General features: G+C 39.4%; 1 protein-coding gene across 30 annotated transcripts in view; it reads left to right on the forward strand.

Moving 5' to 3' along the window:
- Positions 1 to 21,647, forward strand: part of LOC113533992 (gephyrin) — a 160,434-nt gene that overhangs the window by 45,801 nt on the left and 92,986 nt on the right. For 24 of the 30 annotated variants that reach the window (XR_004578924.2, XR_008302570.1, XR_004578925.2 and 21 more), the window contains 3 exons: positions 5,010 to 5,084; positions 13,520 to 13,562; positions 15,245 to 15,382. Coding sequence is in view for 26 of the 30 variants with exons in the window: in XM_053237842.1 (XP_053093817.1) it covers positions 5,010 to 5,084; positions 13,520 to 13,562; positions 15,245 to 15,382 (256 nt within the window). In the remaining 4 variants the exon portion in view is untranslated. The remainder of the gene's footprint in view (positions 1 to 5,009; positions 5,085 to 13,519; positions 13,563 to 15,244; positions 15,383 to 21,647) is intronic. The other 6 variants (XM_053237839.1, XM_053237835.1, XM_053237840.1 and 3 more) reach the window with 1 other exon arrangement.

A 21,647-nucleotide genomic window follows, 5' to 3' on the forward strand; every position in this document is an offset into this window, starting at 1 on the left:
TAGTCATAGCCTGAGTTATGAAGGGTGACAAACTTTTGTCTCACTTAATTTATGTGTTCTCTAATATTCTCACTGTTGATGAATGACTAAGGTAATTTGGCCTCTGTGTCACCACATATTTATACCCCGGGGAAACAGGAAGTCATGGATGACCTCTTAGGAGTTTCTCCTAAGTAAACTCTCAGGTGAACTTAAAAAAAAAAAATAATAAAAAAAGTTAAATATAAATGTGAACATGCTTCAGTTGCATTTTGTTCATAAGCCTTTCTAGGGGTGCCAATAATTGTGACAATTAAAATTATATATGTATATATTAAAGATATTGTGGTTGCATTAAATTGTTTTGCAAGGTGCCTCCTCATGTATGTATTCACATTCAGTGCTGTGTGATGATCTCGGTGAAACATGAAGCATGAACATTAATTATAAGGATAAAAAAATACACTACACTATGATTACAAGCTGTTGGCTAGGGCTGAACAATGTATTGTATGTCATTGTCATTGGACATTTAAATTGGCCATTCTGCAATATCTAACATTTCAGAAGCCTGCTATCTGCAAATCAAGTGACCTAACAAACAACAGTTTATTTAACACATTGCTGTGTTTTGTGAACATTCTGACAGTCACATAGACTGATGGCTAATAAAGGATTATGAAACAACTACACTTGTATAGACAGTATATGAGATTCTATAGTAGCCATGTGTCAGTTACTCAGAAAAGGTATATTTATTCATTGTGTAAGACATCGAACCCTGTAACAAACGCAGTACTCAAGTGCGAAAGGGCTAATACTGTGAATGTACAATAAGGACCCATTTTTGCTCTCTGTCCTAATGTTTTTCTCTTTGTCTTTGTTTTTCTGCCTTCTCTCTCACAGTTGCTTTACACACAAAGCAGTAGTGGTTCCCTCTGATGTTGTCCTTCAGTCCTTTTTTCACTTACATTGTTTCGTGTTGCATCTATTGGCATGATAGACAGGCTAAACAATGAAAGTGATTTAGTGCATTAAAGCCAAATTTAGCTCTTACTCCTGTTCACTCATCTGCCTGGACTGCCCTCAATCTTTGGATTCCAATCCACATTGCCCTAACATAAATTTATGCAAATTTCTCATGAGATTAGGTTGGTGCTAATGTACTCATCTGTTTTTCTTATGTCCACAATATCTACTGCATACCTGCAGTATAATTTTCCCTGAACAGTCAGAACGCTGAGAATGTATAGAATAATGTGCTGTTTGTGTTGTCTGAAAGACAGTTTAGCCTGGAGTTTGAGTTCTATCGTGCAGTAGCGTAAGAGATTGGTGCAGAATGTGAGATTAGCCAGCAGCTCTGTCATTATGAGTGACATAGGTACATTGGTAGAAATGGCTGTTATCTGTGTAGATACTGAGGTACATGAAGGTGGGTTGGGCTGTAATGGAATGCAAATTACAGCAATATGTATTAAGAATTCAATACAGCTCCAAGATGAAGTTTTGAAAAACCAGCATTCAGAATACATTTACTTTACTGCTTAAAATACTGTACATAAAACAAACCAAATGCATGTATTTGTATTTGATTTTTCTGATATGCAGGTAAATTGAAGTGTTATGACTCTTGTGGCACATGCGACCTGCTGTATTCACTGGGAAAACTTGCTTAGTACTTCAGTAAAATTTGGCTGCTCCATTCCACACTCATTTATCATGTCACCAGTTAACCAGTTACAGAAATTACAGAAAGGTTAGGAAGCATAAGTGATTGTGAATCAGTTTCACCTGTTTTGGTGCAAATGAAAGTGACAACAGGTGCACTGGACAGGCAACAGCAAGACAACCTCCAAAAAGCGAATGGTTTTGCAGGTGGTAGCTATAGACAATTGCTCTCTCCTTATCCTTTCTGAATGATTTGTCTCTAGTTTTGTGTTTTGTTAGGGTCTTTGTCACTACTTGTAGCATGAGGCAGTAGTTGCAACCCAATCAGGTAGCACAGGTAGTCCACCTCCTCCAGGATGACACATCCATATGTGCCGTTGCAAGGAGGTTTGGTGTGTATCCCAGCACAGTTTCAAGAGCATGGAGGAGATACCGGGAGACGGACTATTACACGAGGAGAGCTGGACAGGGCTGTAGAAGGGAAACAACCTATCAGTAGGACTGGTATCTGCTCCTTTGTGCAAGGAGGAGCACTGCCAGAGCCCTACAAAATGACCTCCAGCAGGCTACTGGTGTGCATGTTTCTGACCAAACTGTCAGAAACAGACTCCATGAGGGTGGCATGAGGGCCCGATGTCCTCTAGTGGGACCTGTGCTCACAGCCAGCACTGTGCAGCTCGATTGGCGTTTGCCAGAGAACACCAGAATTGGCAGGTCTGCCATTGGCGCCTTGTTCTCATCACAGATGAGAGCAGATTCACACTAAGCATATGTGACAGATGTGAAAGAGTCTGGAGATTCCGTGGGGAACACTATGCTGCCTGCAACATCATCCAGGATGACCGGTTTGGCGGATGGGTCAGTGATGGTCTGGGGAGGAATGTCCTTGGAGGGTCACACAGACCTCCACCTGCTAGCCAGCGGTACCCTTACTGCTGTTAGGTACCGGAATGAAATTCTCAGAGCGATTGTCAGGCCTTACACTGGTGCAGTGGGTCCCGGCTTCCTCCTGGTGCATGCCCGGCCTCATGTGGCTAGAGTGTGTAGGCAGTTTCTGGATGACAAAGGCAGTGATGCCACAGACTCGCCCTCACCTTCCCCAGACCTGAATCCAATTGAGAACCTCTGGGACATTATGTATCGGAGCATCCGAAGCCGCCAAGTAGCACCACAGACTGTCCAGGAGCTCACTGATGCCCTGATCCAGGTCTGGGAGGAGATCACCCAGGACACCGTCCACCATCTCATCAGGAGCATCCCCAGATGTTGTTGGGAGTGCATACAGGCACGTGGGGGCCATACACACTACTGACTTACATTTTGAGCTGCCGTGATGAAATTCATGCAAGTTGGATCAGCCTGTAATTTCAATTTTTTACTATGATTTTCGGTGTGATTTTGAATCCAGCCCTCAATTTGCTGATAACTTTGGCTTCCATTGACCAGTGAGACATTTTGTTCTCAATAAAATACACAATGTATATAAGTAAAGATTTTCAACTTGAATATTTCGTTCATCGAGATCCAATGTGTGACTTAAGTGTTCCCTTAATTTTTTTGAGCAGTATATTTAAGAAAAAGAAAAGGCAATTACTGGAGATCCCTTCATGGGTTCCAACTGTTCAGTGATGCTTGATGAAGCACATTGTTTTAAAGTTTTTTTTTTTTTTTTAAAGGTAACTTTAAAATGATTTTTATTTTTAAATTCTGATAGCTATTACTATTATAGATACTCCAAGAGAGAGAAAAAGATATCTTTGTCTTGGGCTCTGGAATCAGTCAGCCAATTTCAAGTTACTTTACATGTGCATGGGGCAACATATACAAAGTTACCTGTTGGAGTAGGAGATAAGCCTAGAAAGTTTGGACAATCTGGACAACCAGATTAGCATATGTAGTATGGTTATTATCAAGGCTGCTGAACTAGACACTGTGTGTTTGACTAGATTTGACTAGAGTGTTCGAGAGTAGAGGAAGAGGGTGGACTGTCAACATCACTTACATTTGTAGCTTGTGCACTTGTAGTCCATACCTACATTGCAGTGAGAGTACTTTTGTGTCCACTTGTACTATTTCACTTAGCTGTCAGTTTCATTTTATGCTAATTCACATCATACTAATCCATTCTTTTATCTAACAACCATAAACTGTTCTATAAGCTCTGAACCAAGACTATGCAGAGACATACAGTTTCTGGAATTCTGTCCTCAACCCATCACAGTCTTTCCACTGGTAGACCTATGTACTGTAAAAACTGTAAAGTTAGAATCTAGATATGAGCTAACAGCTCCCTGAATTTTTTTCTTCACTTCTCTTGGCATTTTGACTTTATTTCCACATTATCCACTTTTTATTCATCAGTGGCTGTTGCTTATCTGTGAAAGGAGCTGTAGTCTTCCACTCTTTGTGCATCCTCTCCCCTAAACTAGGTTTAATCATTTCCTTTATCCGTCATTACTGCCCAGATGCAGCTCACCTTCTGCTCTTCCGCCTGTAGTGTTACTGAGGTATTTCAGCAGTCTAGGTTGTAACTGCCCCTTTACACTGATTTTGGGATCGGTTCTGACAATGTAGAACCTAATTTTGTTTATTGTAAGAGAAACAGTGAAGCTGATCTCAGATCAGAATATTGGAGCAACCCATTACCACCTGCTTCTTCATGTGATTCCATCTTTATTACCAATCTGTGCTATAACTGCTAGTTTTAGCTATTAATCTACCATACATATTTTATATTCATGTTTCTGAATATTAATAGTTTTGTCTTTTTACTTGCCGAAGCATGTTGCCACAAGATGGTTTCTTATTGCTGTCCTACATCAGAACACCTTCATTTTAAATGAACTGATGTATATTTCTCTGTATATTGCAAAACACCTTTTTAGAATGTACAATAATTGTGTTCTCTATTTAAATATGTACATAAACTCTCTAGCTGTTGCTGTATATGTATAAAATAGCAAACAGTGGTACATTGTTTGTGAAAATAAAAGAGCATTTGTATTGTGGAAGTTGCTGGTTGATTATCCATAGATGAACTTTAGCAAGCTAAAGGTGAAGTCAGCATAATATTCCCAGTTATATTATGCGGTTATAATTTTTTCAGGGTTTTTTTTTTGTTTTTTTGGGCAGTTTCTCTTAAATTATTACACATTGGGTCAATACATCCAGAGTTCCTACTCATTGTTGATAATTTCCTTAGCAGAGCCTTAGTATAGGTGTGAGTGTATACAGTGCTGTGGAGGTGTTTAATGTGTAATCTCTAGATTGCTATGACTGAGAGAAAAACTAATGGTGACTATGAGGGTTAATATCAGTATTTGTGTGGATGAGGTGAGTTACTGTTGTGTGGCTTTCTCCAGGCATCACGGAGAGAGTTCAGGGCACACTTGGATGAGGTCATCACGCTCCAGTCAAGGTACTCTACCTTGGACCAGGTAAACAGTTCCACTCTCCCCTCTTTTCTGTATAAAGACTTATGCACAAACACATACAGACAGGTGTGAGTTTTAAGAAACTGGTGTCCGATTGTCCCCTTAGAGGGAAGGGTTACAGCAAATCAATCCAAAGTTCTGACTGTTCATCTTGAAGAATGAAACATTTCTATTCTTATGAGAGTGGTCCCTTCCAGGATGACCATGCCCCCATCCATGGGGCATGAAGACTCACTGAATGGTTTGATGAATATGAAAATAATGTAAGTCCTGTGCAATGGCTTTTTACAGTGACCAGATCTCAACCCAGTTGAACACCTGTAGGAGATTTTAGACTGTTAGTGCTCTCCACTACCATTATCAAAACACCAGTCTTTTGGAAGAATGGTGTTTAGCCCTTCTCTGCCAAGGTGCATTGTTCTGGCTTGTGGTAAAGTCAAGTTGGTTTTTCCTTTCATTTGCTACATATGCATACAAACATACCAGTGCCAGAAATATTGGCAGCCATTACGAGACCAGGCAAAAATGATTGTATAAAATAAATATTACACCCAATTATTTTCCCTCCTTCGTTTTACGTTCTCAGTGACCAGCTTTTCAACAGGCATTTTAAACAGCTAACATTGAGCTATTATCACAAAAACTGATGAATTTTTCTTCTTCTTCTTCTTCTCCCCAAAAACTGATTGTGCAGACCAAACCGTAGGTCCCACAGACATGAAACCTGGTCAGTATGTAGTACTCCCTCCCGGTACTCATGCAAGAGAGATGAGCCCGGTCGGCCTAATGGTGGTGTTATAGCAAAACGTTTTACATTCTGGCTCATATCCCAAATACTGTAAGTCCTACAGTGATTCTTTTTGCTGCTTATTTCTTTAGGTTCTCCCAAACAAAACGCCTCAAGAACCATTTAGCTACACTCACTAAGATTTCTAGCTAATTTGCATAAACTGCAAAACCTGCTTTTGAGTACTTTTCTTAGGATTTTTGTCCTGTCTTCACAATTTTGGTGTCAGACTACTTAGTAGAGTGTGACCCCCAATAATTATGGAAAATATATTGATATTTTTAAATAATATGGCTACTACATGTCATTGAATTCTAATGGCCTAATTACTTATACAGCTCTAACTCATGACTGTTTGCATAGATTTTCATGAAAACCACCTATACAGGACAAGATTTGAGGTCATGTGCAAAGTTTAGGGTGTGGCCATGCATAAGGGGCAGAGCTAATGTCCGATAACTGTTTCTCAAAACTCGTGTGTCTGATTAAGCTGAAACTTGGCTGCCATCAGCCAGTCAGCTTTCAGCAGGAATTTGACAGGGTAAACATTGTCACAAAACTTGAAAGTCGATTTAGCACTAGAACCATTGGCAATAGAGATAAGAAATCATCCACATATTCATGGTATTAAATTTGGAAACACTGAAAGACTTGTGAATTTATATTTTGATGACTTGCTATTACTTACCTCTGATCCGGTTGTGTCTGTACCCAATCGATTAAACTACATTGAATCATTTAGTAAACTTTTGGGATACACAATCTATTAGAGTAAAAGTGAATTCATGAGCATTACCAAGAGCCTCAGCCCCAGTTTCCTGAATTCCTTACCATTTAAATTGGTTGATGACTGTTTTACATATCTTGGTATCAAGATACCAAGAAACCCAACCATTTGTTTAAACAAAATTTTCTATGCATGATTGGCAAACTAAAAGCAAATATTGAGAGCTGGAGTTTACTTTTTTCCAAATGATAGGATGCATCAATGCTATTAAAATGGCTACTCTACAACGATTTCTATATGTTTTCTAGAATATTACCCCTCTACTTTCCCACAGCATTATACATTAAACATTATATGTCCCCAAATGCACCATGCTTTAAGAGATGGTTGAGTGAGATGCTTTTCACTGTACAAATGGACCAATTACACTGTAGCAAGCTAAAATCACAACACAATCACAATGAACTTTGTTGAATAATTTAAAAGAGGTTTAGATTTATACCAGACCCTGTTTGATTCTGTAATTATTATCATTTTTTCTTTTCTTTTAAATATTCCTGGAACAAGGCATGTCTGACAGCCTTGTCAGTTTATTTATTTATTTTTGTTTTGTGTTTTTATTTTGTCTACATTCTTCTTCTTCTTCTTCTTCTTCTTAGTATTATTATTATTATTATTATTATTATTAATATTTTTATCACTGTTGTTGCTATTGTATGTTTAAACCTTAAAAATAAAATATTTTTAAAAAGTATGGTCCCTCTAAGGACCCCCTAATTGATAGTCTTACTCAACTTGGCCTCAGCGGGGCACTATTTATGTTTTTGCCCTTAAACACAAGCATACCTTTGGTAAAATAAGGTGTACAGTGAAACTACTTTCTCCCAAATGCTTTGTTTCCTTACGCCTTACAAACTGTGGCTTTTGACCATTTAGCTCTGCCCACTCAAATTTTTATAATTTGCCTAATATGAAAAACCTACTTTTGAGTGCTTGTCTAAGGATTTTTATCTGTCTTCAGAATTTTGGTATCAGCAGAGTGTGACCCTCAATAATTATCAAAAACATGTTGACATTTGTTTAAAAAATAAAAAAATTAAAAAAAAGAGGCGACCATCAAGCAATTCTAAAGAAGCTAATAAACAGCTATAAGACAGGGTTATCATTAAATATTGCCGCCAAATTTGGTGGTTAGGTCCCATATCCCTACTAGGGAATAGAATAAAACTTGTTATATCAGCAGAATTTTTGAGTTTCGAGTATTTTTGAGTATTTCAGTTTCTTATGTTAACATTAACTGAAGCTCTTGACCTGTGTCTGCATGATTATTTGCATTGTGCTGCTGCCGCATAACTGCGTAAATAAGCAGGTGTACAGTTGTTCCTATTAAAGTGGACAGTGAGTGTATGTGGTTATTCTTTTGTCGTTAGTCTGATTTTTACGGTGAATTCTGCCTATACTTTGTATTTAAATTGTAGTGTTGACTTAAAGAACGTAATATGGCTTGTGATATTGTACAGGGTGTCCCAAAAGTTTCCATAGATAGGGGACTATGTTTGCCAGCACCACGTCAGTTGTAGATGTTTGTGGACGCCTAACTGTTTGGTTGGTCTGCAACACTTCCAGTCTTTTTGAATTTGTTACTAAGTTTGGCAACAGTGTCGTGTGTGATGTTCTTGCCATGTTTCCTGTTAAAGTCCATCATAACCTTGCCATGTTAGTTCCAACTTCCCGAACCAGCCATGAGAATGATTTCAATACGTTCTTCTTTTGTCAAAGGCATTCTTAAAGGCTATCTATCTTTGAAAGAAAAAAAAAAAAAAAAAAACCTACGTATGCAAAATTTTGGAAGATATTTTGCTAAAAAGTGTTAATTTTCCCTATGTATGGAGACTTTTGGGACACCCTCTAGTTTATATTTAATTAATATACAGTTACCTATAGGTGGCACAGGCACACTGGGTCAATCACACAGTCAGCACGTGAAGACCTCATGTTTGAGAACAGTCTGTATCTGCACACTAGGAACGCAGTGCTTATTATTGAGAAATTTGTAGAAAATATAGAGACCACAAGTTGAGTGTGGTTAGATAATTACTTCATATTTGATTGAAATTCAGGCATAATGATGCTCTTTAAAAAAAAAAAAAAAAAAAGATAAAATGCACACATTATCCATTAATAAAACAAAAAATATGAAGCCTTTAATGTTACCACTATGAAAACTATGGTTTGGGAATAAGGGCAGGCAAAAAAGCCTTTACCAAAGTTTTAGCCCTGCTTTTTATTTATTTATTTATTTATTTATTATTTTTTTTTAACTGTTTCTGCATCCTAGCTAAATGTCTGACGTAAATGCTGCCCTTACTAAGGTCAATCCATGTACTGTATCTGCTTCAAAATGTCAGTGATTTTAACTAGATTAAAATCTGTTTACATGGTTATCATTCTTCTGTTTAGCAGATTATTAGACTGCATGTAGATGTAACAGAATAGAGGAACCCAAGTGTGGCCAATCTCAATGAAATTTTCATCTGTGTGGGGGAAAAAAAAGTGGGCTAACTTTTTTTTTTAATAATCAATTACAAAGTTTTTTTTTTTTGCGATGTAAACCTTTACATCAATTTTTTTCATGCTCCTAATCAGCATGTGTGTTCTGGGCATGTGTGTTTGAGCCATGATGTGCTTCTACATCTACATCTGCATCTTTTTGCCATATCGTTTAATTACCTTTGGCTGAAATACTTTCTGCCATCTTTAATTTTCTGGAAAAAAAACTTCTGTTTCAAGCTAGACTTAGGCATTCATCTGATCAGCATAAAATATGAAATCTGGCAAGTAGAGAGTTTGCTCACAAACTCATACTAAAACAGTTTTGATTGACCAAATTTGATTAGCACACACTTCGCAGTTTTAACATTGTTACCATTACAAAATTTTAACATTATGTTCATCTATGGTTGCTTTAGCGTTCTATACAAGTTTGTGACAACTAGCTACCTGTGGTGCAGTCTGCCCACGGTGATTGCTTCTTGCAGCTAGTATTATTATTATTGTTATTATTATGATGTTTCCACAATTGTAGTCTATGATAGCCCATAGAATGCTTTGCATTCTTTTTATCAAATTTGGCACAATGATAGAGGACAGTCTCTGCTACCTACGAAACCATTTTGGTGTTTGCCTCTCAAGCACTCTAGTTGTGCCAACAGGGTGAATTTGGACATATATGTGCAATAATAACTCCGCAATGCAACATCATAGAAACTTGATTCCAAATAAAACTTATTTCTCAGATTTTTGGTATGGGGGGAGAATTCATCCAGAATGCGCAAATTAATTTCAATGGTGAAGTTGCACAAACAGGAAGTGAGGGCATCAATGGTGTGATGTATTCAGACCGAACCTTGTACATGAGGGAAGCACGAGGACCTAAGAGCACACCTCTAGGGCGTGCTAGAGTTCACAAAGTAGTTAAAAAAAAGAAAAAAAAGAAAAATCTTTTAAAAAGGTTTTCATTTGACTCAGACTCGTACAACAACAACCCTTTACTTTTCTCTACACTAAAGCCTGTACACAGTTATTACTGTTGAAGATGGACTGAGCACTCTTAAACATCTTTTGGATCTTCCTGTGAAAACCTTTTCATTGGACTTGTTGAGCAAAAGTTTTTTGAACAATTTACTGGACATGTACTCAAACAATTTCTTAGGTATGCTGATGGCATCTTTAACATTGCTAAATGTACAGTTGAGAAGCTCTAGCTTTTTATTTCCTCTTTCTCCATGTTTCATCCAGCCCATCCCTTACAAAATGACAGACTCTCATTCCTACTTGCAGAACAACTCTTCTCATTACAAGCACTGTAAAAAAAATTCATTTCTTATTCAGAGTTAATGAGACTTAAAAATATCTGCAGTGAGAATGAAGACCTTCTCCAGAAAAGTGAGGAAATTATATTTTATAACTGTGTCATCATAGATGATGCCATGACACGTGTAGCATATAAACACTATTGAGAGAACAGATGCACTGACCTCTATACAGTATATTCCACTGCTAGAACAGAGAGAATTCCTTTGGTGTTCACTTATCATCTCACTAATAAAACAGTGACTGAAATTATACTTAAAAAAACAATAAATTGTCCAGGACAATTGTGAGACAGCTACCCTTTTTAAGGACCCTCTATTCATCTCGTACAGATGGGACAAAAACTTCAATGGCATACTTGTCATTGGAGTGAGCTTAATGATCAAGCTAGTAACGGCTGTGGTACCTTTGAATGCAACCGTTCTAAATGTTACATATACAAATTTATTAACACAGCCACAAAAATCACAGTCACTGAAGGATCACTTTTCAACATTCGTCACTCCTCGTGCATCACCGCAAGAGTTACAGTCAGGTCCATAAGTAGTTGGACAGTGACAATTTTATTATTTTTTTTTTTTTAATTTTGCCTCTGTTAACCACCACAATGGATTTGAAATGAAGCAATCAATATGTGACTGAAGTGTATAGTTTCAGCTTTATTTCAACAAACAAAAATATTGCATTAACTGTTTAGGAATTACAGCCATTTTTTTTACATAGTCCCTCCATTTTCACAGGCTCAAAAGTAACTGGACAAACTAACATAATTATAAATAGAAGGATTATTTTTAATACTTGGATGCAAATTCTTTGCAGTCAATGACTGTCTGAAGTCTGGAACCCATGGACCGCATTCAGTTGCTGCTTTTTTGTGGGTCTTTCTGCCTTCAGTTTTGTCTTCAGTAAATGAAAAGCATGCTCAGTTGGGTTGAGGTCAGGTGACTGACTCGGCCATTTAAGAACTTGGGTTGCTTTTGCTGTATGATTTGTGTCATTATCCATCTGTACTGTGATGTGCTGTCCTATCAGTTTTGCAGCATTTGACTGAATCTGAGCAGAAAGTATAGGTCTATACACTGCAGTATTCATCCTGCTACTTCTATCAGCAGTCCCATCAATAAACACCAGTGACCCAGTTCTGTTGGCAGCCATACATGCCCATGCCATGACACTTCCTCCACCATGTTTGACAGATGAAATGGTATGCTCTGGATCATGAACCCTTCCTTTCCTTCTCCATACTCTTCTCTTCCCGTCATTGTGATACAAGTTAATCTTGGTTTTGTCTGTCCAGAGAATCTTGTTCCAGAACTGGACAGGCTTTTATAAATGTTTTCGGCAAAGTATAATGCGGCTTTCCTGTTCTTGAATGTTACCAGTGGTTCGCATCTTGAGGCAAATCCTCTGTATTTACATTCATGAAGACATCTTTTGATTGGAGACTTTGACAATGATACGCCTACTCCCTCAAGAGTGTTCTTGAATTGGCTAGATGTTGTGAAGAGGTTTTTCATCACCAAGGAAAGAATTCACTTTAGTCTTCCATGGTCTTCCAGGCCTTTTGATGTTCCTGAATTCGTCATTGCATTCCATCTTTTTAAGAATGTCTCAAATTTTTTATTTGGCCACTCGTAAAGTGGCCAAATCAAGTAGCACCAGTAGCAGCTAAATTGCATTAGCTTTCCCTCTGTCAAACGCATACACATTTTCTTAAACCTGTCATATTCACATACATATTTGCGTATGCACACCTAATTTTGGTATGAGCTGGGTTTGACTCTATATTTGTACATACATTTTTATATATTATGTATAGGATGGTTATTTGGTGTCTGGGGCATGTTTTATTTAAAATTATTTTATGACCTCAAAGTTTTTTTTGTTTTGTTTTTTTTTTTTTTTTTTTTTTTTTTTTTTTTTTTTTTTTTGCAAAAAAACAACACAAAAAAAGCGAAGATTTGTGTTAGGAGCTCAAACTTGTAGCTTTACACTTGTTCTTGTTATTTCTGTTGTGCTCTTTTGCTCACTCTCTTCTCTGTAGACACTGCTTTATCTAGCATTTTTCCCCCCATTTTATTAGCCATTTGTGTTGGAAGCTCTTGTGCATGTTGAATTCTGTTCTTTAGATTATTTTTTTTCCTGCCTTTTTTGGCCTATTTCTTCTCCCATTTTGTGTCAAAATTAGGCTTCAAGATAATATGATTTATGTGTAGTGTGTTTCTGCTTTTGCTTCTATGTGCAACATTGTTCTCTTGTTTTATTCTCCTCTCTTTCTCATTATTTCAAAGCTGAATGTTGATTCTTCAGTTATGTTGGTACTAGTCTGTTGTATCTGGATTGTGAGTAGAAATGGTTCAAGACCTTTGCTTATATGTCGCTTCCTATAGGCTGGGGTTTCATCATCATCAGAAAGTAAATGGAGGGGTAAATGTTTGTCCTTGTTTCCAGGCTTCATTGCTCATACACACAGTACTAGACATAAACATGTTAGAACAAGATAACCTCTCTCGTATACACTTGGCCTAAGGGAAAATCTTTGTTTCATAATTTCATTATGTTTGGACATTCATAGTTCAATGATTTGACTGTAATTTTTTTAGTGCACAGTTGATATTGCTATTATTTTTATTATCTTTAAAGTGCTTGTTGAACAATTTGAGTGGAAACTGTGTTAACAATTGGTCTTCATGCGTACAAAACAATGGTGCTTGCAGAGAGTGTTCGACGGTTACAAATGTGGCTCTCCAGTGTTCTCTGTATGTGACCCATTACTTCCATCTTTAGTTTTTAGAATAGTTGTCAGATATGATGTAGCAGCACTGATAATGATGATAATGGCAGTAAGAGTGCAGAAATCGTGTGTCTTTGAAACATATTCTTTTGATTGCAGAGTTTGTATTTTTAGATGACCATTCTGACCATTTTCAAGCCAGTCAGTGGAATGCAGCTGTTCTGGACAGTGGGTTTCTTTAGGGGTCTCAAGACCCCCCCTCCCTTTCTTTTCCTCTTTCTCGTCCCCTCTCACTCTTTCTTCCTTTCTGTCTGTAGGTGCAGTCGCGGTGTGGCAGCAAAGAGAACATCCTAAGGGCAAGTGAGTGCTTTAACAGACTTTGGTGTGTGTGCATAAGTGCACTAGTACACATGCTGTGAGTAAGCATGTAGCATATGTTTATAATTAGATATGGCATGATACCACTTGTTCTTTTCCGCTAGCATTACAGATGTTGAAACATTGAGTGTCAGCTGATATTGATGCCCCTACAATATTTATTTCTTTAAAGCTTTAAAATAATATATTTTTTTTATAAGCACTTCACTTGAAAAAAGGAAAAATGCATAGCTAAAAACATGACTTGCACAAAACCGCAACTCTTTCACTTACATGGCAAATATAATAAGTATTATAATTATTATTATACACTGCCTGGCCAAAAAAAGGTCGCTATTTGGGTTTAAATAAGCAAATACTTTAAGAGTCTATGATTGGATCATTACTGCAGTTATTAATATGTTTCAGCTGGCAACAATTCTTTTAACCTTAACTGATGCAGTGTGTAGCTTCTCATTTCTTAAACAACCATGGCAGATTACGTATCCCATGGTCGTGGAAAAGATGTTGCTGAAGGGGAAAATCGTTGGCCTGCATCAAGCAAAGAAAACAACTAAGGAGATTGCTGAAATCACTGGAACTGGGTTATGAAATGCCCAGTGCATTATTAAAGCCTGGAAGGATAGTGGTGAACCATCAACTTTACAGCAGAAATGTAGTCGGAAAAAAATCTTGAATGATTGTGATCGGAGATCTTTAAAACGTTGGTGATGTCACATCGTAAAAGAATCGACAGGAGAACTCACAGCTATGTTTAATAGAGAAAGTAAGAGCATTTCCACATGCACAATGTGATGAGAACTTATAGGATTTGGACTAAACAGCTGTGTGGCCACAAGAACGCCATTTGTTAGTGAGGCTAATCGGAAAAAATGACTTCAATTTGCTAGGGAGCATAATGACTAGACTGTGGAGCAATGGAAAAAGGTCATGTGGTCTGATAAAATCAGATTTACCCTATTCCAAAGCAATGGGCGTGTCAGGGTAAGAAGGGAAATGCATGAAGTGATTGACCTGTCATGCATAGTGCCTACTTTACAAACCTCTGGAGGCAGTGTTATGATCTGGGGTTGCATCAGCTGGTCAGGTCTAGGCTCAGCCTCATTGTGCGGCAATAAAATGAAGTCAGCTGAGCACCTGAATGTACTGAAATAAATAAATGTTATGAAGTTGCATAAGGTTGTTGAAACAATGCCAGAACGAATGCGTGCCATAATCAAAGATAAATGCAGTGCAACAAAATATTAGATTGTGCGACATTATTTTCGTATAACAGCACAGGTAGTTCCAGCTGTATGAATGATAAGTTAATATTAATGCTATTGTTCTAATATGTTATTGTTTCTATAGTAACAGCTCAAACACAGGGACTTGTATGGCAGATTCTCCACATAATCTAAGACTAATAATATACACATTTAAAATGGGTTGTTGTTTAACAGATTCAATTTTATAATTGTTGTTGTGGTGAAGTTTTTTTTAGGAGACTTTTATTTAACATTTTTGGAATGAGTCTCGGTTGTAACTACTTCAACTTTCAATTCTCCGCTTTCTCTGTGAAATGACAGGCTGTGGGGTGTGTGTGTGTGTGTGTCTGTGTGTGTGTGTCTGTGTCTGTGTGTGTGCGCGCACACATACACTCAATATTCGTGTCCCTCTCTTAGGTCATAGTGCAGTAGACATCACAAAGGTGGCACGAAGACACCGCATGTCCCCTTTCCCCCTTACCTCCATGGACAAGGCCTTCATCACTGTACTGGAGATGACTCCTGTTCTTGGCACTGAGCTCATCAACTATAGAGGTGAAGTACACACCATCCCAGAGTCACAGGCTGTTGGATTATGTTGTTTTCAATCCCACGACACAATCTTACAAACTTCAAATCTTACACAATCTTCAAACTGCTATTACTTATATTTCTTGTAGGTGTTACTCTGTGTTTCTGTGTAACAGAATGTCTTCACGCATGCTGTTCCTAACTCTCATTAAAGCTGTTATCCTTGTTCTGATTAGAATGGAGGTTGCTGATATCTGTGGGCCAAAACACAAAGGTTACATAGCATACATTATTTGATGAATAAAAATCATTATAATAATTTAATTAAGTAGTAAAATTAGTAAATAGGAGCAAGCTTTATAAAACATAGTTTAGTACCGGTAAAGTAAGCCTTAGCAGACCATGGTACTAAGATACTAATCATGTTATATGCTATTTCAGAAATCATGTGTGATTGTGATAAAAAAAAAAAAGGAAAAGAAAGATGATGGCCATGACAAGTTGGACTATTACAGGAGACAGTAAGCCTACCCAAGAAAGCAATGCAGCACCAATAAACCTCTCAGTGGTTTGGACTGTCCGTTGAAGTCTTCTTATATTTGATTTGGTAGCTGAACCAAACAAGGCAGTAAGGTAGCTCCAGACCGAGGCAGCCATCTGCGGCGCCATCCTAACAGAATCCCTTGAGATCCTCAGAATCCCTTGAGATCATTAAGTTCTTTCTGAATATCTTGGATTAAGGAGGAGATGGATATGGTTTATGTTCGTTCATCTGTAATACTCTCTGGAATAATGTTGGATTGGTGTGGTTTGACAATTTCACGTTTCACAGTTTCACATGGGCCACGCCTAGTTTGTGAACCCTGGGCTAGCAGAACAGGAATGCTCTGTGATGTTATCTTTATTCTATAGAAGATAAACTTTGGTTAGCAATATGAGGAGGTTTTATCCTATAAGCTTGTGTGGGTGTTTCACCCGAAAGGATAAAAGTACAAAACAATCAGTAACACTAATAATTATATACACTCACCATCCACTTTCATAGGGACCCCTATACCCCTCTATGTCACCTGGTCTTTTTCTGGTCCTCAGCTGTCCAGTTTCAGTAAGTATGTGTCCACTGTAGCCTCTGATTCTTGTTATTGGCTGACAGGAATGGAACCTGATCTGGTCCTCTGCTTTTGTAGCCCATCCACCTCAAGGTGTAAGGTCTTGTAAGTTCTGGTATGTTTTTCTGCTCACCACCATTGTAAAAAGCAACATTTTATGTAAACTCTATGGACTTTTGTACGTGACAAATCCCAGGAGATCAGCAGCTGAAATACTCAGACAAGCCCATCTGAACACCAACAACTATGTCTTCGGGAAAGTCACTCTCTTTTTCCGTTCTGATGCGTTCTGATGTGAACATTATGTGAAGCACTTGACTTATTGCTGTCTGATTGGATAATTGCATGAAGGAGCAGGTGTACAGGTGTTCCTATTAAAGTGGTTGGTGAGTGTGTGTGTGTGTATATATGTGCATTTATACACACATGCTTTCATTTGTGGCATTTGCATTTGGAATCTGTTGCTTTGAACTCTCAATGTGAAGACCAAAGAGCTGTCACTACCATTGAAGCGAGACATCATTAGGCTTAAAAAAACAAAACAAACCCATCAGAGAGCAAAAAACCATCAGAGAGAGAGCAGAAATATCTGGTGTGGTCAATTCAACTACTTGGTACATTCTTAAAAAGAAAGAATACACTGGGAAGATCAGGAACACCAAAAGGCCTGGAAGACCATGGAAAGGAGTGGACCATGGAAAAAGCCCTTCACAACAGTTGCCCAGATCAAGAACATCCTCCAGGAGGTGTATCAGTGTCAGTCAACAATCAAGAGAAGCCTTCACCAGAGTACATACAGAGGATTTACCACGATATGTATACCATTGGTAACCCTCAAAAACAGGAAGATCAGATCTTACCAAAAACATCTAAAAAAAAAAAAAAAAAAACACCCATACAGTTCTGGAACAACATTCTGTGTACAGATGGGACAAAAATGCAGCTTGTTCCAGAATGATAGGAAGAGAAGAGTAGGTATGAAGAAAGGAGGGATCTGCTCATAATCCAAGGCATACCACCTCATCTTCTGATGTGGACATGTATGGCTGCCAATATAACTGGTTCCCTTGTATTTATTGATGATGTCACTGCTGACAAAAGCATCACAATGAATTTTGATGTTTGTAGTGCTATATTATCTGCTCAGATTCAGTCAAATGCTTCAGAACTCAGTGGACAGCACATCCCAGTTCAGGTGGAGTTCACCTGAAGCATACATCAAAAGCAACCCAAGACTTTTTTAAGGCAAACAAATGGATTGTTCTGCAATGGTGACGTCAGTCACCTGACCTTAATCCATTTGAGCTTGCATTTCATTTGCTGAAGGCAAATCTTGAAGGCAAAATGCCCCAAAAACAAGCAGAAACTGAAGACAGCTACCATAAAGGCCTGGTGGCGCATCACCAGGGAAGAAACCCCGCATCTGGTGATGTCTGTTGGTTCCAGACTTCAGGCAGTCATTGACTGCAAAGAATTTGGTACTAAGTATTAAATATGACAATTTAATTTATGATTGTTAGTTTGTCTAATTAATTTTGGTCCATTAAAAAGATGGGGGCACATACAGTATATTGGCAAAAGTTTTGGGACACCCCTCCAAATCATTGAATTCAGGTGTTCCAATCACTTCCATGGCCACAGGTGTATAAAATCAAGCACCTAGACATGCAAACTGCTTTTAAAAACATTTGTGAAAGAATGGGTCGCTCTCAGGAGCTCAGTGAATTCAAGCATCACCAAGTACAATGCAAAGCGTCGGATGCAGTGGTGTAAAGCACGCCGCCACTAGACTCTAGAGCAGTGGAGACGTGTTCTCTGGAGTGACAAATCACGCTTCTTTGTCTAGCAATCCGATGGACGAGTCTGGGTTTGGCGGTTGCCAGGAGAGCGGTACTTGCCTGACTGCATTGTGCCAAGTGTAAAGTTTGGTGGAGGGGGGATTATGGTGTGGGGTTGTTTTTCAGGGTTTGGGCTTGGCCCCTTAGTTCCAGTGAAAGGAGCTTTTAATGCTTCAGCATACCAAGACATTTTGGACAATTTCATGCTCCCAACTTTGTGGGAACAGTTTGGGGATGGCCCCTTCCTGTTCCAACATGACCGCGCACCAGTGCACAAATCAAGGTCCATAAAGACAAGGATGAGCGAGTTTGGTGTGGAGGAAATTGACTGGCCTGCACAGAGTCCTGACCTGAACCCGATAGAACACATTTGGGATGAATTAGAGCGGAGACTGCAAGCCAGGCCTTCTCGTCCAACATCAATGCCTGACCTCACAAATGCACTTCTAGAAGAATGGTCAAAAATTCCTATAAACACAATCCTAAACCTTGTGGAAAGCCTTCCCAGAAGAGTTGAAACTGTTATAGCTGCAAAGGGTGGGCCAACTCCAAATTAAACCCTACGGATTAAGAATGGGATGTAATTAAAGTTCATGTGCATGTAAAGGCAAATGTCCCAAAACTTTTGGCAATATAGTGTGTATAAAAGGCAGTAATTCCTACACTGTTCACCGAGTTTGGATGTACATACCCTTAAATTAATGCATAAAGCCTGCATTTTGAGTTGATATTCATTATTTAGTTATCAACGCCAATATATTGTGGTACACAGCTTAAACAACAATAACTTTCTGTATCCAAATATATGTGGGCCGGACTGTACATACATAACTACACTGTACATAAATAAATACACTGGTCACTGAAGCTGATTACCCTGACTTCTTTCAGGACTTGTATTATTGTGGAGTGCTTAAAACAGCATGGAGTGGTCTCTTATGTGAGTGAGATGTTAAATAATTCTGTGTATACTTTCAGCTGTGCAGCACAATTTTCACTAGCCTTGGAGAAACATTCAATCCTGCTGCCTTCTTATGGTTGACTTGTTACAGAGCCCTGAAAACCTAAAAAGATATTACCTGGAGAATTGCTCAGCTTACTGCAGAGTTTAGTGAGAATGTCATAATTGCTGCATCAGAGCGGGTAAAAAGAAATTAATTTGTCTGAGTGTTAGTGTCCGTGATGGTGTTTCCTCTGTAGTTTGTGTCAACCTGGATTCCCTGCCATCCCTGCTCTGAAGACATCTAATGGCACTAATAACAATTAAAGCTAAAAAGAAAATCAGCAAACACATGCCTGGCATGCTGTAAGTTGTAACTGTTAGCCTGTAAATGGTTTGTGTGTTGTGGCAGCGGTGGCATGGTGAAGAGTCAGCTATGGACAGAGAGGAGCCGGGTCGAACCGGCAGGTAACGCGTGATGATTCTCACCTGTGTTTTACTACCACCAGTCTACTTATTTGTGTGTCTTTGTAGTGATTCCCATAACTGGTGAGAGAGAGAGAGAGAGAGAGGGAGTGCGATATAGCTGGCAGAGCTTGCTAGACAAAAGACGCACACACACGCACAAACGCCGCGGAGTGTGAACTTGAACTTGACTGAGTGAAAGCGGCGAGTCTGGGACAGACCGGTTTCTGGTAAGTTGTTTTTGTTTTGTCGATGTTTTGAAGGTGCACTGAAAAGCACGGACTAAATAAATGTGAGCCTGGAGCTCAGCTAAGATTTCGCCTGTCTCCCAAGTCTTTCACACACCAGGGTTCTACAGTGGTGCCAGAACCCGGGATTGTGGAAGACTCAGATGCCACTATGGAAGCCTTCCCACTCAGCGAGATTGTCAAGGCCCTTGCCATCCTCCACTATACCCAATAGCAAGCGCTCCTCAACCTGCACTTCGAAGCCCTCATGCAGGAGCAGGCCAAGAGCTGATGGGCACTCCAGAAGCTGCTGCAGCCCACCTCATCTCCAGTTGTGTCCCCTGCCACCCTGCCACACGACACTCACCAGGACGGCCTCCATGGACGATCCAGAGCTTGTTGCGCATGTAGCAGCTGCGTGGGAATGGCCAGAGGAGGAAAGTGCTCTGTGACTCCTTTCCTTGCTATTGGGGGGAAGCCCAGCAGCTGCCACCACGGACACAGCTGGAGTATACCAGCGCCAAGAGCCAGCAGGCACTCCAGAAGCTGCTGCAGCCCACCTCATCTCCAGCTGTGTCACCTGCCACCCTGCCACACGCATCAAGAGGGCAGTCCTGCAGCATGTTGACCAGAGACTTGAGGAGCAATGCTGAAGCTTCCAGTCTCTGCAACTTCCTGAGCTTGGCCGCCCATTCACCAACATGCAGCAGCAGAAGAACTCACCGGTGGTTGATGGCAGTGGAGCATGTTCCAGGAACGGGAACAGGAATGGCAGAGTGGGTCGAGTGCCACCGGCCCCCATCCCTAGACAAAGCAGCTGTCACACCTTCAACCAAGTGAGAGTAATTGATGATCAGCAAATTCAGCCTAATGCTGTGCCATCCCACCTGTATTTTTTTTTTTGACTATTAAGGACAGCTTATATTGAGTGAAAATTGGGAGGAGGGATGTTCTAACAACAAAAACAAAATTCAGTATTACTCAAATTACTCGCAAAGTGGCAAGGACTCTGAGGTCACACGGTGAGATGAAAAAGTCAACTATGAGGTCAAGTGAAAGGATAGAGGCAATACACTCCAAATATACCACCTCAGCCTCCTGAAACCATGGAGAAAGGCAGTTTGTATGGCTCTGGCGACGGTGGTTTCTGAGCTGGGACCAGAAGTAAGTCTAAAAATTGCAGCATTATTCTCCTCGGTCCCCTGTGGAGACCACCTTTCACAGCCCCAGAGAGCACAGGTTGCCAAGTTGCAAGAGGAATTTTCTGATGTGTTTTTGCCTCTACCAGGTTGCATGGACCACATAGAGCACCACACTGAGACTTCTCTAGGTGGTGTTGTAAGCAGCCACCCATACCGAATACCTGAACGCAAAAAATTGTGGTTGGGGATGAACTCAAGGCTATGTTCTACATGGGAGTAATTGAGGAGTCCCACAGTGATTGGAGTAGCCTGGTGATCTTGGTGCCCAAGACTGATGGGTAGGTCTGTTTTTGTGTGGACTTTAGAAAAGTCAATTCTGTGTCTAAATTTGATGCATACCAAATGCTTTGCATTGATGAACTGCATGATCGGTTAGGCATAGCTCACTTTTATTGGACACTGGATTTAACCAAGGTGTATTGGCAGATTCCCTTAACTCCAATATCTCAAGAAAAACGGCCTTTTCCACACCGTTTGGGTTACATCAATTTGCCACCCTTTTGTTTGG

This window comes from Pangasianodon hypophthalmus, chromosome 10 (genome assembly GCF_027358585.1).
Source record: "Pangasianodon hypophthalmus isolate fPanHyp1 chromosome 10, fPanHyp1.pri, whole genome shotgun sequence".
In the NCBI taxonomy this organism is placed as follows: Eukaryota; Metazoa; Chordata; class Actinopteri; order Siluriformes; family Pangasiidae; genus Pangasianodon; species Pangasianodon hypophthalmus.